At 37.1% G+C, this 17,473-nt stretch overlaps 2 protein-coding genes across 5 annotated transcripts in view; one reads left to right on the top strand and one right to left on the bottom strand.

Annotated features, from left to right (window-relative positions):
* The window catches only part of NAALADL2 (N-acetylated alpha-linked acidic dipeptidase like 2), a 1,132,125-nt gene that overhangs the window by 640,536 nt on the left and 474,116 nt on the right, over positions 1 to 17,473 (bottom strand). The window lies entirely within an intron of this gene.
* LOC126948370 (60S ribosomal protein L31-like) lies at positions 1,608 to 2,088 on the top strand. Its single transcript, XM_050780096.1, has one exon. It carries the CDS (start codon positions 1,660 to 1,662, stop codon positions 2,035 to 2,037), a length of 378 nt encoding a protein of 125 aa, XP_050636053.1. The 5' UTR covers positions 1,608 to 1,659; the 3' UTR covers positions 2,038 to 2,088.

Here is a 17,473-nt window from a genome sequence, read left to right as displayed (position 1 = left end):
TGTTTTGTTTTTTTTAATTAAGTAATTTTGGAGACTGTCTCTAATACTTGAAACAGGTAGAGGGGTATGGAATGGGGTAAGGATAGGGAAGGCTATATTGTGAAAGAGAAGAGAGAAAATGGTGAAGTTATTTCTTATCTCCCCTCCATTTCATAAAAAAGGGGCCATAACAGTATGTAATGAGTCAATGTCTATGTAGGATATTCACAGAGACCATTTTTTTGGCCTGAAAGTAGGCTAATTTTGGAATGGTTGTTTTTTCATCTTTCTGACCAATATACATGCATAAGGGCCCGTGTAGAGGAATAGTTAAGTTCTTCTTGAGATAAACCCTCTAAAATTAGTACTTTCATATCTATCATTATATCTTCTACCTAAAGTAGTTCTGTGAGCTCATGAGTCCCCATTTTACAATAAGACAACCAAGGCTCAGAGAATGTAAATAATTTGAAAAAAAAACACACACAACTAACAAGTGGTAGATCTGGAATCTACATAGGGTTTCTGACATTTGATTTTGTTGCTGTTCTACCACATTTGCTTAAATAAGTATCCCTGACATTTTGTAGATTAAAAATATAAAGACTACAAAAGTCAGGTGACTTTCAAAACAACAACAATCTAAGTAGAGTATTAGTCTTTTATTATTTCAAATCCAGTGATAAGTGTGTGAATTTGAAAAAGTCTCATACTCTATTTTAGTCTCATTTTGTACCTGAAAAAAAATGTGTAAATCAGTTAATCTCCAAGGTCTATTTCAACTCTAAAATGTGCAGTTTTCTAAATTATATTTTGGCTATACTAAACATTTTAAACTGATCAAAATCCTTAGATTTCAAAATTGCCTTGGATAACGTTAAAAATTATCAATACATTCATAAAGCATTATTTCAGTAAACAAAACAACTACTGATTTGGTGAGTATACATTGGATAGGAGTCATCAGAAATGGTTTCTAGATATAGCTAGCTAACATCGTTGTTAGCCATCATTCAGAAACAATTCAAAAGTAGTGACTGTTGTTATAATAAAAATCCATGCAATGAATTTTTCCCACTGAGAAAATTAATGAACAATTTTCTACCTTTGGTAGCCAATCCAATTGAAACTCAGAAGGCAAATTAATGAATGCTCTACACATTGTGAACCAAATTTTAGCCGCTAATCTTCTAGAAAATGATGACACAAATACATTATACAGACTTGTAGTAATTTATTAAAATGTGAAAAGATAAAAACTGACCTTCTATGAAACCAATATGACAAAATGGATTTATGAGTGAAATGGTAGAGCATATAATACTATCATAGCATAAGAATTTTAATTTATTTTAAAAATCACTGCACTGAACCTTAAAAATCCAAGACAGCAAGTTTAATTTTCTGATGGTGAAGGTGTAGTTTTTTTCAATAGTAAAACACTACTTTGAAAACTAGCTTTATTTTATTTATAGATAAATATATGTGAGTTCTGAGATTTTTTCCTCTGAAATTTGTCTTGCCACAAGATGAAGTATATCCTCTGCAACAATTTCCAGGAACACTCCAGTAAAGCCCAAAGTGTTTGCAATATTTGTTTTACTTATTTTAAGAATAATAGAGGGCTTTCCTTCTCCCACAATACTTCGCACTCTTCCTTTCCAGCTTGGACCCGGCAGAATGGCTCCCGCAAAGAAGGGTGGCGAGAAGAAAAAGGGCCGTTCTGCCATCAACGAGGTGGTGACCCGAGAATACACCATCAACATTCACAAGCGCATCCATGGAGTGGGCTTCAAGAAGCGTGCCCCTGGGGCACTCAAAGAGATTCGGAAATTTGCCATGAAGGAGATGGGAACTCCAGATGTGCGCATTGATACCAGGCTCAACAAAGCTGTCTGGGCCAAAGGAATAAGGAATGTCCCATACCGAATTCGTGTGCGGCTGTTCAGAAAACGTAATGAGGATGAAGATTCACCAAATAAGCTCTATACTTTGGTTACCTATGTACCTGTTACCACTTTCAAAAATCTACAGACAGTCAATGTGGATGAGAACTAATCGCTGATCATCAAATACATCAAATAAAGTTATAAAATTGAAAAAAAAAAAGAATAATAGAAGGGAAATTAAAACATGCACAACCCAAATAAGTTTCATTCCAAAATAAATTAATCAATTATATAGCTAACTGACACTTTCAGTCTTTATTTTTAGAAAGGACCTTAAAATTATTTCATTTTGGGGAGAACAAATGTGTTTATTTGGGAGATTACTGATTACACAATAATGTAAAGTAAATCACTGTTGGAGAAGCTTTCCATGGGATACTCTTAAACCCACTATTTTCTTATAAATAGATAAGAACTGTCTTACTTCAAGATTTCAAGTGTGATCTAATTAGTCTTGTGTTTTCCACAAACTTCTTAAAGAAATCAATGAGAATCTTTGTTACACAAAAGGTTTAGCCTTACACACTCTCTCCAAAACAATGGTTGCTATAAAATAAAACCAAAATGCATACCTTATATCTTTTGGGGATCAAATAAACTTTATTGCTCAGCAAAGCCTTTCTTAATATCCTTGGCAGAGTTAAGCTTCTCTCCTCTCGGCTTCCATCAAATATTTCTCCCATACACAAAAATATCATTCAGGGTGTGCTTTCTGGGGTTAGTATTGTGGATACCATATGGAGACAAATCCCTGACATCATTTTTGACAACTGCCCCTCTGCTCTCTCCAATTTCCTCCTTCCAAAATTAGAACATTTCCATGACCAGTACATCCTATGTTATCTCTTATAAAAATATTGATCCAACTCTGCTCTACAATGAATTTGTGATGCCCTCCATAAAGCCTCAACACTTCTACCAATTCCTGATTACTTGACTATATTCAGTTTTGATTGCCTCAACTATTTGAATGTGCCTGAATCGGCTATAATATTTGGGACTTTATTAAAAAATAATTTCTATATTTAAGGTATGCAACATGATATTAGAGGACACATATAAAGAGTAAAATGGTTACTGCAGTGAAACAAATTAACATATTCATCATCTCACATAGTTAGCCCTCCCTCCTTTTTTGTGGCAAGAGCAGCTAAAATCTTCTCATATAGCAAAAATTCCAAATACAGCACAATGTTATTAACCATAGTTTTTGTGTTATACATCTGATTTCTAGACTTGTTCATTCTACATATTGGTTAATTTTCATTCTCTGACCTACATCTTTTGATTTTCTCCTGGTAACTGCCACACTTCTGGTACCATATTGTTTTCCATAATGACTGCACCAATCTACACTGCCATCAAGAGTCCTCTTTTCTTCACACCCTTGCCAACATTTATTATCTCTTGACTTTTGGATAACGGGCATCCTAACAGGTGTGAGTTGATATATCATAGTGATTTTGACTTGCATATCCCTGATAATTAATGATGCTAAGCACCTTTTCATTTACCTGCTGGCCATTTTATGTTTTCCTTGTCCTTCATTTCCTTGCCCATTTTTAATGCTTGTTTTTTTTTTTCTGATATTCAGTTGTGTAAGTTCTTTATAAATGTTGATATTAACCCCTTAACAGAGATATGGTTTCCAAATATCTTACCCAAATCTGTAGGTTGTTGCTTCATTCTGCTGATGTTTCCTTTGCTATATACAGATAATGTTTACTTCGATGTAGTACTATTTAATTATTTTTGTTTCTGTAGTCTGAAGTTTTCATGTAATATAAAAAAAATTATTGCCAAGGCCAACGTCAATGAGCTTTCCCCCTACGTACTCTTCCCGGAGTTTCATGGTTTCAGATCTTATGTTTAAGTCTTTTATTCATTTTAAGTTGATTTTTGTGTATGATGTAAGATAAGGATCCAATTTCTCCAGCACCATTTATTGAAAAGACTGTCCTTTCTCCACTGTGCATTCTTGGCATCCTTGTCAAACTTGGCAGACAATTTCACTACATATGATTGGGTTTATTTATGGACTGTCTGTTTTGTTTCACTGTGTCTTTTTCTGTTCCCTGTGTCTGTTTCTATTCTAGTTTCATACCATTTTGATTACTATAGTTTTATAATATAATTTTAAATCAAGAATTGTAATATCCTGATCAGAATTACTTTAGTTATTCAAGGTCTTTTATTATTCCATGTGAATTCGAGGATGTGTTTTCTACTTCTGTGAAGAATGTTTTTGGTATCTTGATAGGAATTGCACTGAATCTGTATATTGTCTTAGATAGTAAGCGCACTTTAACAATTTTGATTTTTCTGATCCAAGAGCATGGAATATCTCTCAATTTACTTGTCATAAGTTTCCTTCATTAATGTTACGTAGTTTACAGTGTAAGAAACTTTTACCTCCTTAGGCTTATTCTTAATTATTTTATTTTTTGATGATTGTACATAGATTTTTTTCCTTGATTTCTTTTTCAACTATGTCAATATTTGTGTAGAGAATGTTACTGATTTGTGTACATTGATTTTGTATCCTGAAACTTTACCGAATTTATTTATTGGTTCTAAAAGTTTCTTTGTGCAATCTTTGGGGCTTTCTACATAGGGGATTGTGTCATGTGCAAATACAGATAATTTTACACATTTCTTTCCTATTTGAAGATTTTCTCTTCTTGTCTGATTGTTCTTGCTAGTACTTCTAGTACTGTTGTGAACAGAAGTGGTGAGAGTGGTCATCCTTGCTTGGTACTTGATCTTAATAGAAGGGCTTTCAGTTTATCCCCATTAATTATGATGTTAGCTGTAGGATTTTCACAAATAGCCCTTATTATGTTGAAACCATGAGATGAAGATTCACTCTCCAAGGCATGGGTGGATATCTATCACCAACAAAACCAGGGTGTGTGACTCTGAGGCTCATCCCCACATCTCAGGCCTTGGGAGCAGGGATATAGCTATGAGTTTGACTTTGGGAGGAAGGGTGCAGCATTGACATGGCTTTGGGAGAAAAATGTCGTCTCAAAGCTTGGGTTCTGGAGATCAGGGCATAGCTACAGTTCTGGTCCCAGAGCTAACAGGGCACAGCAGCAACTCAAGCCCCAGGGGATTGGGGTACCACACAATGGTGACTTTGGACCTTGAGATGGTAGGACACAGCAAGAGTTTAGGCTGTGAATCCAAGTGCAACAGGAGTAAGTACCAAGGAATGGTACACATTTGTGGCTTGGGCACCAGTTGGTAGGGAGCAGTACAGTGTTAACCTCACTTCTTGGGGAGTCAGGGAATCTCAGCAGCTTGGACTTCAGGGGTCTAGTCCAGTTCCAGGAAGCTGAGTTTTTGCAGCTATTTGGCTTGGAGGATGAGACGGCACAGTTCAGTCATGTCTCTGATTCCCTGGAACATAGGGAACTACATTAGCTTGGCCCCAGAAGGTGCAGCTACATGAGTTGTACAAGGTTCCAGTTCCTCACGGGGAAGTGCATCACATCAACTCAGGCACTGGAGGTCATGACTTCCCTGCTTGGCCAAGAATCTGGGCCCCCATAGGGGTGGGGTATCATACTAGCTCAGGTGTAGGGAGCAATATTAGGGGATGATTGCTCCACTTAGCCTAGAGTCTGGGTCCGTGGAGGAGCAGGTGCTACATCATGTCAGGTACAATACAATTTGCATTTTAAGATCTATATAGTATTTTTCTTTTATTTGTAATAGATCAAGCATCATCACTTTATCACTGCTGCCAGGTATTATGGGTCAAAACTGCCTACCAGAATACTCATTCTGTCAAAATTAATAACAGAAAAAGAGTTAATAATATAATCAACAACATGTATTGCAGAACAAAAAGAGCTTTGGATGTGTGGAGTATTAAGTCTTGCTCGCCTAGAATCAGTTTGTTGCAATAATCCACAACAGCTAAGAGCATATTCATGAACTCAAATCACTGAAAAAATACATATTAACCAGAGAAAACATGTACAGGAAAAATGGAGAAGAAATGAGCTGGCAATACAAGAGGGTATGTGCAATTAAAACACTTATAGTTCACATTAATAATGTGTTTATTTGCTCCTTGTAGGCAAGGCTCATGTTCACTCATTTTTATAGTCACTTCATTGCACTTAGAGCCCAGAACGGTGCTTGGCACATAATATGGGAGGCAGTCAATGCTTTCTGAGTAGTTCCATATTCTGCTGGTGAGATTGTTCTCACATATCTTCATGGGATAGTCACACAAGGATTAATTACTTATAGTTGCCTACATATTTAAAGAGAATTTAAAAAATAGATTTGTCTTCAAATAAAGAATAAACATTTTTAGTCTTTATATATTTCGAGTGATATATACATACATAATAAAATAATCATTTGGAAGCACTTTGTTCTACAATCTACAGTGTGTTGGCTATAATCAAAGACTTGTGGGAACAAAAAATAAAAACTTGAAGAAAACAGAGATTCAAACCTAAAGCCTACAATATTGGGGGTTGAATAAATGAAAAGTTGGAAAACATCATAAAACTAAAAGCAATATAAAATAAATGTAAATGCTGGAATCCACAAAGATAGGCAATGAACACCCTTGAGTCACTAAACCATTTTATCAATGCTTCTGTTATAGCACTTCCTATTGTCATGAACTTACTTATATCTATGATTATTCCCTTTCTGCTACTTCCTGCAGGGCAACAATTATAACAAGTATGGTAGATGTTTATAAAGTGTTTATGAATTTAATGAATGATCAAATAAATATATGAACTAATGAATAAGTGAATGAACAGCTGTCAGTAAAATGTAGGAAGCCCTCTCCTAGATGAGGGGCAATCCAGTCATCAGGGCCTTGACAATTGCAGCGTCTACCAGAAATAACTGGCTCTCTGAAATCACTTAGCTTTGTGAATTTGATTTTATTTATTATAAAAGAAAAGAAAATGAAATAGTGAACTAAAGGATTGTTAAGATAACCTTTTTTCATTATATTATTTGCTTTCTCAAGTTGAGGAAAATTATTCTATTTTTTCCCCTATTGCATGAAATAAAACTACCAGGGATCTGAGCACTAGAGAAAGGCAAATTCGAGACATTAATTAGTTTGAACAGAATTGGTAATGTACATCACCTACTGAGATGGAAGAGAGATGGGAAAGAAAACCAGATTTTCAGAGATAAACAGTTCAAAGAATTTCACAATGTGACAAAAAGGTCACATGACCACCACAATGTGACAAATCAAGCAAGTATTAAAACATTTTGCCAGACAATTTTCTGCACTTGATGTGAAAATTCAAAGGTAATAAAGTAAAAGCAAATTATATTTAACAAAGAAACAGTTTAACTCTTTAGGTGTAAATCTCTTTATCTCTTTCTATAAAGTAAAATTTTAAAACAATGGATAGTCGCTACTTTATAATCTTGGCTGTTTCCAAAATGATTTAAACAAAAGAGGGCATTTGTTTTAAAATTAGATGTTTTATATTTTTAAATTAGCCAAACTACCATTGTTTTTAAGTCACGGGAAATGTAAGAAATGATTGTAAGGAAGGAGTAAGAACATCTGATGAAGGTTTTGCAGTCAGTTCTTGACTGGTTCCTGGGATTCCTTTGTGACAAAGTAAAGGTCAAAGTTGCAGCTGATATGCCACATGAGGAAGAGAATTCTCTCAGAATCTAAAATGGTAATATGTAAGATTACTGTATAATGAAGACTGACACTACAAATAAGGTAATTTTCTTCATTTTAGTTCCCTGAGTTCATCTCTTCAACATGTACAATATGTCATACATCACTCAAGTGGTCAAATATTTAAACTGATGCCTTACAAAGTTATGCCATTCAATATTGCAGACTGACACCTCCAGCTGTTAAGCAATTAGGTTGGAAGAAATACAAAGTTAGGTTACTAGGAGTGAATACTGGATGACTTTTCCAAAATTTGATACTGAAATTTCACCCAATATATATAATACAGAATGTTAACATTTTCAAATTAAAAGCAACATGTATGTGAAAGTACAAATTTTAAGAGAATGATGAAAGTAAAATAGAGATAAGAACAGAAAAAATTTTCCAGTTTTTAGGGCTTGTTTTTTGGCTATTTATAACTGATATATTGAACTACATTATTTTATTAAATATTTTAGAGATAAAAAGGCTTATATAATTATATAAAAATAATTATATAAAAAAGCTTATAGAATTATATAAAAATAATTATATAAAAAATACTAGCTTAAGAAGTAAGCCATTCCCAGTACCATGACCATAATCTTCCTTCCACATCAAAGATAACCGCTATTCTGGATTTAATATTATCTCCATGCATGGATTTATGCTTTTATGCATATGTACATATCTATACCAAATATCTATAAAATATTGCTTTGCATAATTTAAAACTTTATATAAATACGTCATGATGCATGCTTTCCTCTGCATAGGTTTTTTTAAAATTCAATTTATATTTATCCAATCTACTTCATACATTTTCATCATCACTGTATGGATATACTACCAGTTACCTATTTAGGGTGATTTACATTTTTCTTTTATAAACTACACTGTTAAGAACACTTTTGCATATATCTTGAGCATATGTAGACAAGTCTCTTTAGGGCATACAATTAGGAGTAGAATCGCTAGGTTATAGAATATATGCATCTTCAGCTGTATAGATAAGATCAAGGAGTCACCCCAATTTATCATAATGAAAAACAAATTGTATGTGGTATCCCAAGTACAACATTTAATAGGGCTTTGAATTGTTTTATAGGTTTTCATTCTGCCTTTCATCAGAGCATCTTCCCAGCATAGCATGTCACAGGCAATGGCTATGTTTCAGAAAGTAAACATCACTCCCCAGAGTTAAGAAGCAGCAAATACTTTTCCTATCTCTCATCTGTACAATGTTCACAGGCAAAAGAAACAAGAGTCCTAAACAACAACCAAAATATACAACCTATCAAATAGTAATTTAAATGACAATAAATTTTTCTTTATGGTGGGGCAATTATTTGATAAACACAGTGCTTAATGTGCCTTATCTCATTTAGTTTCTGGAATAAGTTTGGCAATGAAGGTGTTATCCTTGCGTTGTTCAAGAACAAATTCAAAAGTCGAATCAGAGGTTCAGTAACTTGCCTAAGGCAACAAAGCTAGTAAATGACAAACTAAATTAGTAATGCTCCAAAGCTAAATTTTTTCTATTATACACTAGCAGTAAACTGCAGGTTAAAATTCCAAAGCATTAACTACAAAAATCTATAAAGCACTACAAAGAACAAGTAACTTTAATTATCTTCACTTATTTAGGGACAGTCGTACATATATGGGCCTTTCCAACTTCGTATTATGGCTTTATCTTGGTGGCAAAATTTCACTACCCCTCAGTACTTCCAGAAAAGGAAAGAGATCATTATAAAAGGTAATTTAGTTAAAATTAAAACTTAATTAATTAATGTACTAGATAGTCACAACACTGCTAAAAGGTGCAGTAGATGTTAAACAGGTAAAATGAATTTAGTTCATTATCTGTAGATTTAACAAATATCCCTGTCTTATATTTACTTATATAACTCAATGCTCATTCAGCAACCCAAGCCTTGCTTGATATGAAAGGGAAACAATTCTGAAGCTCTAAAGGAGAATTAATCAAACAGATATAAGTCATTCTCATGCAAAATCCATTCTTCCAGATGGCATCTATCCTACAATGAAAATTTTAGGAAATGGGGCACACAGGCAACTATGGACAAAGAAGGTCAAAGGAACTTCCTAAGAGCATGTCGAGACATCATAAATCATAGTACAGGAAACATTGATTTTTGAAGAGTAACATGGTAGAAAATTGAACAATAATAAGTATGATGGCAACATAGTGTGAAGGCAGACAGCTGGAGGGCTTGAAAAATAATGGGGAACATTCTCACTTTGAGAGTGGCCACACAGTGATCAAAGCACTTTCAAATAAAGTTTATTTTTAAATATAATGAATAGAGTATAATTGTTTTACATATGTTAGGCCTCATGATCTGTCAACAAAGTAAGAAATAATAGGACTCAAACTCTATCAAAATAGAAAGCTTCTTAGCTTGGAAAATACAAAAATCCAGGGATATGATTGATCAACATAGATGCAAATATCCTCAACAAAATCCTAACAAACTGAATTCTACAGCACACTAAAAGGATCATTCGCTGTAGTCAAGCGGAATTTACCACCGGGATCCTAGGGTGGTTTAACATACATAAACCTATTAATGTGATACACCATGTTAATAGAATGCAGGACAAAAAACATGATCTCATTAAATGCAGAAAATAATTTAACAAAATTCAATATCCTTTTACAATAAACACTCTCAACAAATCAGATACAGAAGGAATCTACCCTAACCCAATAAAGGCCATATATGACAAGCCCACAACTAACATACTCACCAGAGAAAAGTTAAAAGACTTTTTTCCCAGATCAAGAAAGACAAGGATGCCCACGCTCACCACATCTATTCACTAGAATACTGGAAGTCCTTGTCAGAACAAATAGGCAAGAGAAAGAAATAAAAGTCACTAACTATTGTGGGAAGCCAGGGACCTTGACTAGAGGGACCAGCTGGAGTCGTGGCAGAGGAACATAAATTGTGAAGATTTCATGGACATTTGTCAGTTCCTAAAATTAATACTTTTATAATTTCTTATGCCTGTCTGTACTGCAATCTCTAAATATAAATTGTGAAGATTTCATGGACATTTATCAGTTCCCAAAATTAATACTTTCTTATGCTTGTCTTTAGTCTCTTAATAATTTAAGTGTTAATAATTTCTTATGCTTGTCTTTAAGGTCCTAATCCTGTTATCTTCCTAAGGTGAAAATGTATGTCACCTCAGGACCACTATTGTACAAATTGATTGTAAAACATGTGTGTTTGAACAGTATGAAATCAGTGCACCTTGAGATTCTGGGGGGGGCGGAGCAAGATGGCCGAACAGGAACAGCTCCAGTCTCCAACTCCCAGCGGGAGCGACACAGAAGACCGGTGATTTCTGCATTTTCAACTGAGGTACTGGGTTCATCTCACTGGGGAGTGCCCGACGATCGGTGCTGGTCAGCTGCTGCAGCCCGACCAAGCTGAAGCAGGGCGAGGCATTGCCTCACCTGGGAAGCGCAAGGGGGAAGGGAATCCCTTTTCCTAGCCAGGGGAACTGAGACACACAACACCTGGAAAATCGGGTAACTCCCACCCCAATACTCCGCTTTAAGCAAACAGGCACACCAGGAGATCATATCCCACACCTGGCCGGGAGGGTCCCACACCCACGGAGCCTCCCTCATTGCTAGCACAGCAGTCTGTGATCTACCGGCAAGGCAGCAGCGAGGCTGGGGGAGGGGCGCCCGCCATTGCTGAGGCTTAAGTAGGTAAACAAAGCTGCTGGGAAGCTCGAACTGGGTGGAGCTCACAGCAGCTCAAGGAAACCTGCCTGTCTCTGTAAACTCCACCTCTGGGGACAGGGCAATAACAAACGCAGCCGAAACCTCTGCAGACGCAAAAGACTCTGTCTGACAGCTTTGAAGAGAGCAGTGGATCTCCCAACACGGAGGTTGAGATCTGAGAAGGGACAGACTCCCTGCTCAAGTGGGTCCCTGACCCCTGAGTAGCCTAACTGGGAGACATCCCCCACTAGGGGCAGTCTGACACCCCACACCTCACAGGGTGGAGTACACCCCTGAGAGGAAGCTTCCAAAGCAAGAATCAGACAGATACACTCGCTGTTCAGAAATATTCTATCTTCTGCAGCCTCTGCTGCTGATACCCAGGCAAACAGGGTCTGGAGTGGACCTCAAGCAATCTCCAACAGACCTACAGCTGAGGGTCCTGACTGTTAGAAGGAAAACTATCAAACAGGAAGGACACCTACACCAAAACCCCATCAGTACATCACCATCATCAAAGACCAAAGGCAGATAAAACCACAAAGATGGGGAAAAAGCAGGGCAGAAAAGCTGGAAATTCAAAAAATAAGAGCGCATCTCCCCCAGCAAAGGAGTGCAGCTCATCGCCAGCAACGGATCAAAGCTGGACGGAGAATGACTTTGACGAGATGAGAGAAGAAGGCTTCAGTCCATCAAATTTCTCAGAGCTAAAGGAGGAATTACATACCCAGCCAAAGAAACTAAAAATCTTGAAAAAAAAGTAGAAGAATTGATGGCTAGAGTAATTAATGTAGAGAAGGTCATAAACGAAATGAAAGAGATGAAAACCATGACACGAGAAATACGTGACAAATGCACAAGCTTCAGTAACCGACTCGATCAACTGGAAGAAAGAGTATCTGCGATTGAGGATCAAATGAATGAAATGAAGCAAGAAGAGAAACCAAAAGAAAAAAGAAGAAAAAGAAATGAACAAAGCCTGCAAGAAGTATGGGATTATGTAAAAAGACCAAGTCTACATCTGATTGGGGTGTCTGAAAGTGAGGGGGACAATGGAACCAAGTTGGAAAACACTCTTCAGGATATCATCCAGGAGAACTTCCCCAACCTAGTAGGGCAGGCCAACATTCAAATCCAGGAAATACAGAGAACGCCACAAAGATATTCCTCGAGAAGAGCAACTCCAAGACACATAATTGCCAGATTCACCAAAGTTGAAATGAAGGAAAAAATCTTAAGGGCAGCCAGAGAGAAAGGTCGGGTTACCCACAAAGGGAAGCCCATCAGACTAACAGCAGATCGCTCGGCAGAAACTCTCCAAGCCACAAGAGAGTGGGGGCCAATATTCAACATTCTTAAAGAAAAGAATTTTCAACCCAGAATTTCATATCCAGCCAAACTAAGTTTCATAGCTGAAGGAGAAATAAAATCCTTTACAGATAAGCAAATGCTTACAGATTTTGTCACCACTAGGCCTGCCTTACAAGAGACCCTGAGGGAAGCACTAAACATGGAAAGGAACAACCGGTACCAGCCATTGCAAAAACATGCCAAAATGTAAAGACCATCGAGGCTAGGAAGAAACTGCATCAACTAACGAACAAAATAACCAGTTAATATCATAATGGCAGGATCAAGTTCACACATAACAATCTTAACCTTAAATGTAAATGGACTAAATGCTCCAATTAAAAGACACAGACTGGCAAACTGGATAAAGAGTCAAGACCCATCAGTCTGCTGTATTCAGGAGACCCATCTCACACGCAGAGACATACATAGGCTCAAAATAAAGGGATGGAGGAAGATTTACCAAGCAAATGGAGAACAAAAAAAAAGCGGGGGTTGCAATACTAGTCTCTGATAAAACAGACTTTAAACCATCAAAGATCAAAAGAGACAAAGGAGGCCATTACATAATGGTAAAGGGATCAATTCAACAGGAAGAGCTAACTATCCTAAATATATATGCACCCAATACAGGAGCACCCAGATTCATAAAGCAAGTCCTTAGAGACTTACAAAGAGACTTAGACTCCCATACAATAATAATGGGAGACTTCAACACTCCACTGTCAACATTAGACAGATCAACGAGACAGAAAGTTAACAAGGATATCCAGGAATTGAACTCATCTCTGCAGCAAGCAGACCTAATAGACATCTATAGAACTCTCCACCCCAAATCAACAGAATATACATTCTTCTCAGCACCACATCGTACTTACTCCAAAATCGACCACGTAATTGGAAGTAAAGCACTCCTCAGCAAATGTACAAGAACAGAAATTATAATAAACTGTCTCTCAGACCACAGTGCAATCAAACTAGAACTCAGGACTAAGAAACTCAATCAAAACTGCTCAATTACATGGAAACTGAACAACCTGCTCCTGAATGACTACTGGGTACATAACGAAATGAAGGCAGAAATAAAGATGTTCTTTGAAACCAATGAGAACAAAGATACAACATACCAGAATCTCTGGGACACATTTAAAGCAGTGTGTAGAGGGAAATTTATAGCACTAAATGCCCACAAGAGAAAGCAGGAAAGATCTAAAATTGACACTCTAACATCGCAATTAAAAGAACTAGAGAAGCAAGAGCAAACACATTCGAAAGCTAGCAGAAGGCAAGAAATAACTAAGATCAGAGCAGAACTGAAGGAGATAGAGACACAAAAAACTCTCCAAAAAATCAGTGAATCCAGGAGTTGGTTTTTTGAAAAGATCAACAAAATTGACAGACCGCTAGCAAGTCTAATAAAGAAGAAAGAGAGAGGAATCAAATCGACGCAATTAAAAATGATAAAGGGGATATCACCACCGACCCCACAGAAATACAAACTACCATCAGAGAATACTATAAACACCTCTACGCAAATAAACTGGAAAATCTAGAAGAAATGGATAATTTCCTGGACACTTACACTCTTCCAAGACTAAACCAGGAAGAAGTTGAATCCCTGAATAGACCAATAGCAGGCTCTGAAATTGAGGCAATAATTAATAGCCTACCAACCAAAAAAAGTCCAGGACCAGATGGATTCACAGCTGAATTCTACCAGAGGTACAAGGAGGAGTTGGTACCATTCCTTCTGAAACTATTCCAATCAACAGAAAAAGAGGGAATCCTCCCTAACTCATTTTATGAGGCCAGCATCATCCTGATTCCAAAGCCTGGCAGAGACACAATAAAAAAAGAGAATTTTAGACCAATATCCCTGATGAACATTGATGCAAAAATCCTCAATAAAATACTGGCAAACCGGATTCAGCAACACATCCAAAAGCTTATCCACCATGATCAAGTGGGCTTCATCCCTGGGATGCAAGGCTGGTTCAACATTCACAAATCAATAAACATAATCCAGCATATAAACAGAACCAAAGACAAGAACCACATGATTATCTCAATAGATGCAGAAAAGGCTTTTGACAAAATTCAACAGTCCTTCATGCTAAAAACGCTCAATAAATTCGGTATTGATGGAACGTACCTCAAAATAATAAGAGCTATTTATGACAAACCCAGAGCCAATATCATACTGAATGGGCAAAAACTGGAAAAATTCCCTTTGAAAACTGGCACAAGACAGGGATGCCCTCTCTCACCACTCCTATTCAACATAGTGTTGGAAGTTCTGGCTAGGGCAATCAAGCAAGAGAAAGAAATCAAGGGTATTCAGTTAGGGAAAGAAGAAGTCAAATTGTCCCTGTTTGCAGATGACATGATTGTATATTTAGAAAACCCCATTGTCTCAGCCCAAAATCTCCTTAAGCTGATAAGCAACTTCAGCAAAGTCTCAGGATACAAAATTAATGTGCAAAAATCACAAGCATTCTTATACACCAGTAACAGACAAACAGAGAGCCAAATCAGGAATGAACTTCCATTCACAATTGCTTCAAAGAGAATCAAATACCTAGGAATCCAACTTACAAGGGATGTAAAGGACCTCTTCAAGGAGAACTACAAACCACTGCTCAGTGAAATCAAAGAGGACACAAACAAATGGAAGAACATACCATGCTCATGGATAGGAAGAATCAATATCGTGAAAATGGCCATAATGCCCAAGGTTATTTATAGATTCAATGCCATCCCCATCAAGCTACCAATGAGTTTCTTCACAGAATTGGAAAAAACTGCTTGAAAGTTCATATGGAACCAAAAAAGAGCCCGCATCTCCAAGACAATCCTAAGTCAAAAGAACAAAGCTGGAGGCATCACGCTACCTGACTTCAAACTATACTACAAGGCTACAGTAACCAAAACAGCATGGTACTGGTACCAAAACAGAGATATAGACCAATGGAACAGAACAGAGTCCTCAGAAATAATACCACACATCTACAGCCATCTGATCTTTGACAAACCTGAGAGAAACAAGAAATGGGGAAAGGATTCCCTATTTAATAAATGGTGCTGGGAAAATTGGCTAGCCATAAGTAGAAAGCTGAAACTGGATCCTTTCCTTACTCCTTATATGAAAATTAATTCAAGATGGATTAGAGACTTAAATGTTAGACCTAATACCATAAAAATCCTAGAGGAAAACCTAGGTAGTACCATTCAGGACATAGGCATGGGCAAAGACTTCATGTCTAAAACACCAAAAGCAACGGCAGCAAAAGCCAAAATTGACAAATGGGATCTCATTAAACTAAAGAGCTTCTGCACAGCAAAAGAAACTACCATCAGAGTGAACAGGCAACCTACAGAATGGGAGAAAATTTTTGCAATCTACTCATCTGACAAAGGGCTAATATCCAGAACCTACAAAGAACTCAAACAAATTTACAAGAAAAAAACAAACAACCCCTTCAAAAAGTGGGCAAAGGATATGAACAGACATTTCTCAAAAGAAGACATTCATACAGCCAACAGACACATGAAAAAATGCTCATCATCACTGGCCATCAGAGAAATGCAAATGAAAACCACAATGAGATACCATCTCACACCAGTTAGAATGGCCATCATTAAAAAGTCAGGAAACAACAGGTGCTGGAGAGGATGTGGAAGAACACTTTTACACTGTTGGTGGGATTGTAAACTAGTTCAACCATTATGGAAAACAGTGTGGCGATTCCTCAAGGATCTAGAACTAGATGTACCATATGACCCAGCCATCCCATTACTGGGTATATACCCAAAGGATTATAAATTATGCTGCTATAAAGACACATGCACACGTATGTTTATTGCAGCACTATTCACAATAGCAAAGACTTGGAATCAACCCAAATGTCCATCAGTGACAGATTGGATTAAGAAAATGTGGCACATATACACCATGGAATACTATGCAGCCATTAAAAAGGATGAGTTTGTGTCCTTTGTAGGGACATGGATGCAGCTGGAAACCATCATTCTTAGCAAACTATTACAAGAACAGAAAACCAAACACCGCATGTTCTCACTCATAGGTTGGAAAGGAACAATGAGATCACTTGCACTCGGGAAGGGGAACATCACACACAGGGGCCTATCATGGGGAGGGGGGTGGGGGGAGGGATTGCATTGGGAGTTATACCTGATGTAAATGACGAGTTGATGGGTGCAGCACACCAACATGGCACAAGTATACAAATGTAACAAACCTGCACGTTATGCACATGTACCCTACAACTTAAAGTATAATAATAATAATAAAAAAAAAAAAAAAAAAAAAGAAATCAGTGCACCTTGAAAACGAACAGAGTAACAGTGATTTTAGGGAACAAGGGAAGACAACCAAAGGTCTGTCTGCCTGTGGGGTCGGGCAGAGTAGAGCCATATTTTTCTTCTTGCAGAGAGCCTATAAACGGACATGCAAGTAGGAGAGATATTGCTGAATTCTTTTCCCAGCAAGGAATATTAATAATTAATACCCTGGGGAAGGAATACATTCCTGGGGGGAGGTCTATAAATGGCTGCTCTGGGAGTGTCTGTCTTATGTGGTTGAGATAAGGACTGAAATATGCCCTGGTCTCCTGCAGTACTCTCATGCATATTAGGGTGGGGAAAAGATCCCACTGAGGTCAATTTGAGGTCAGATGGGTTCTCTGCTCTTTGACCCTGTTTTCTGTTGTTTAAGATGTTTATCAAGACAATATG

Source organism: Macaca thibetana, chromosome 2 (assembly GCF_024542745.1).
Source record: "Macaca thibetana thibetana isolate TM-01 chromosome 2, ASM2454274v1, whole genome shotgun sequence".
NCBI classification, from domain to species: domain Eukaryota; kingdom Metazoa; phylum Chordata; class Mammalia; order Primates; family Cercopithecidae; genus Macaca; species Macaca thibetana.
Note: the sequence above shows the minus strand (reverse complement) of the source record. Positions and strands in the feature narration are given on the sequence as shown.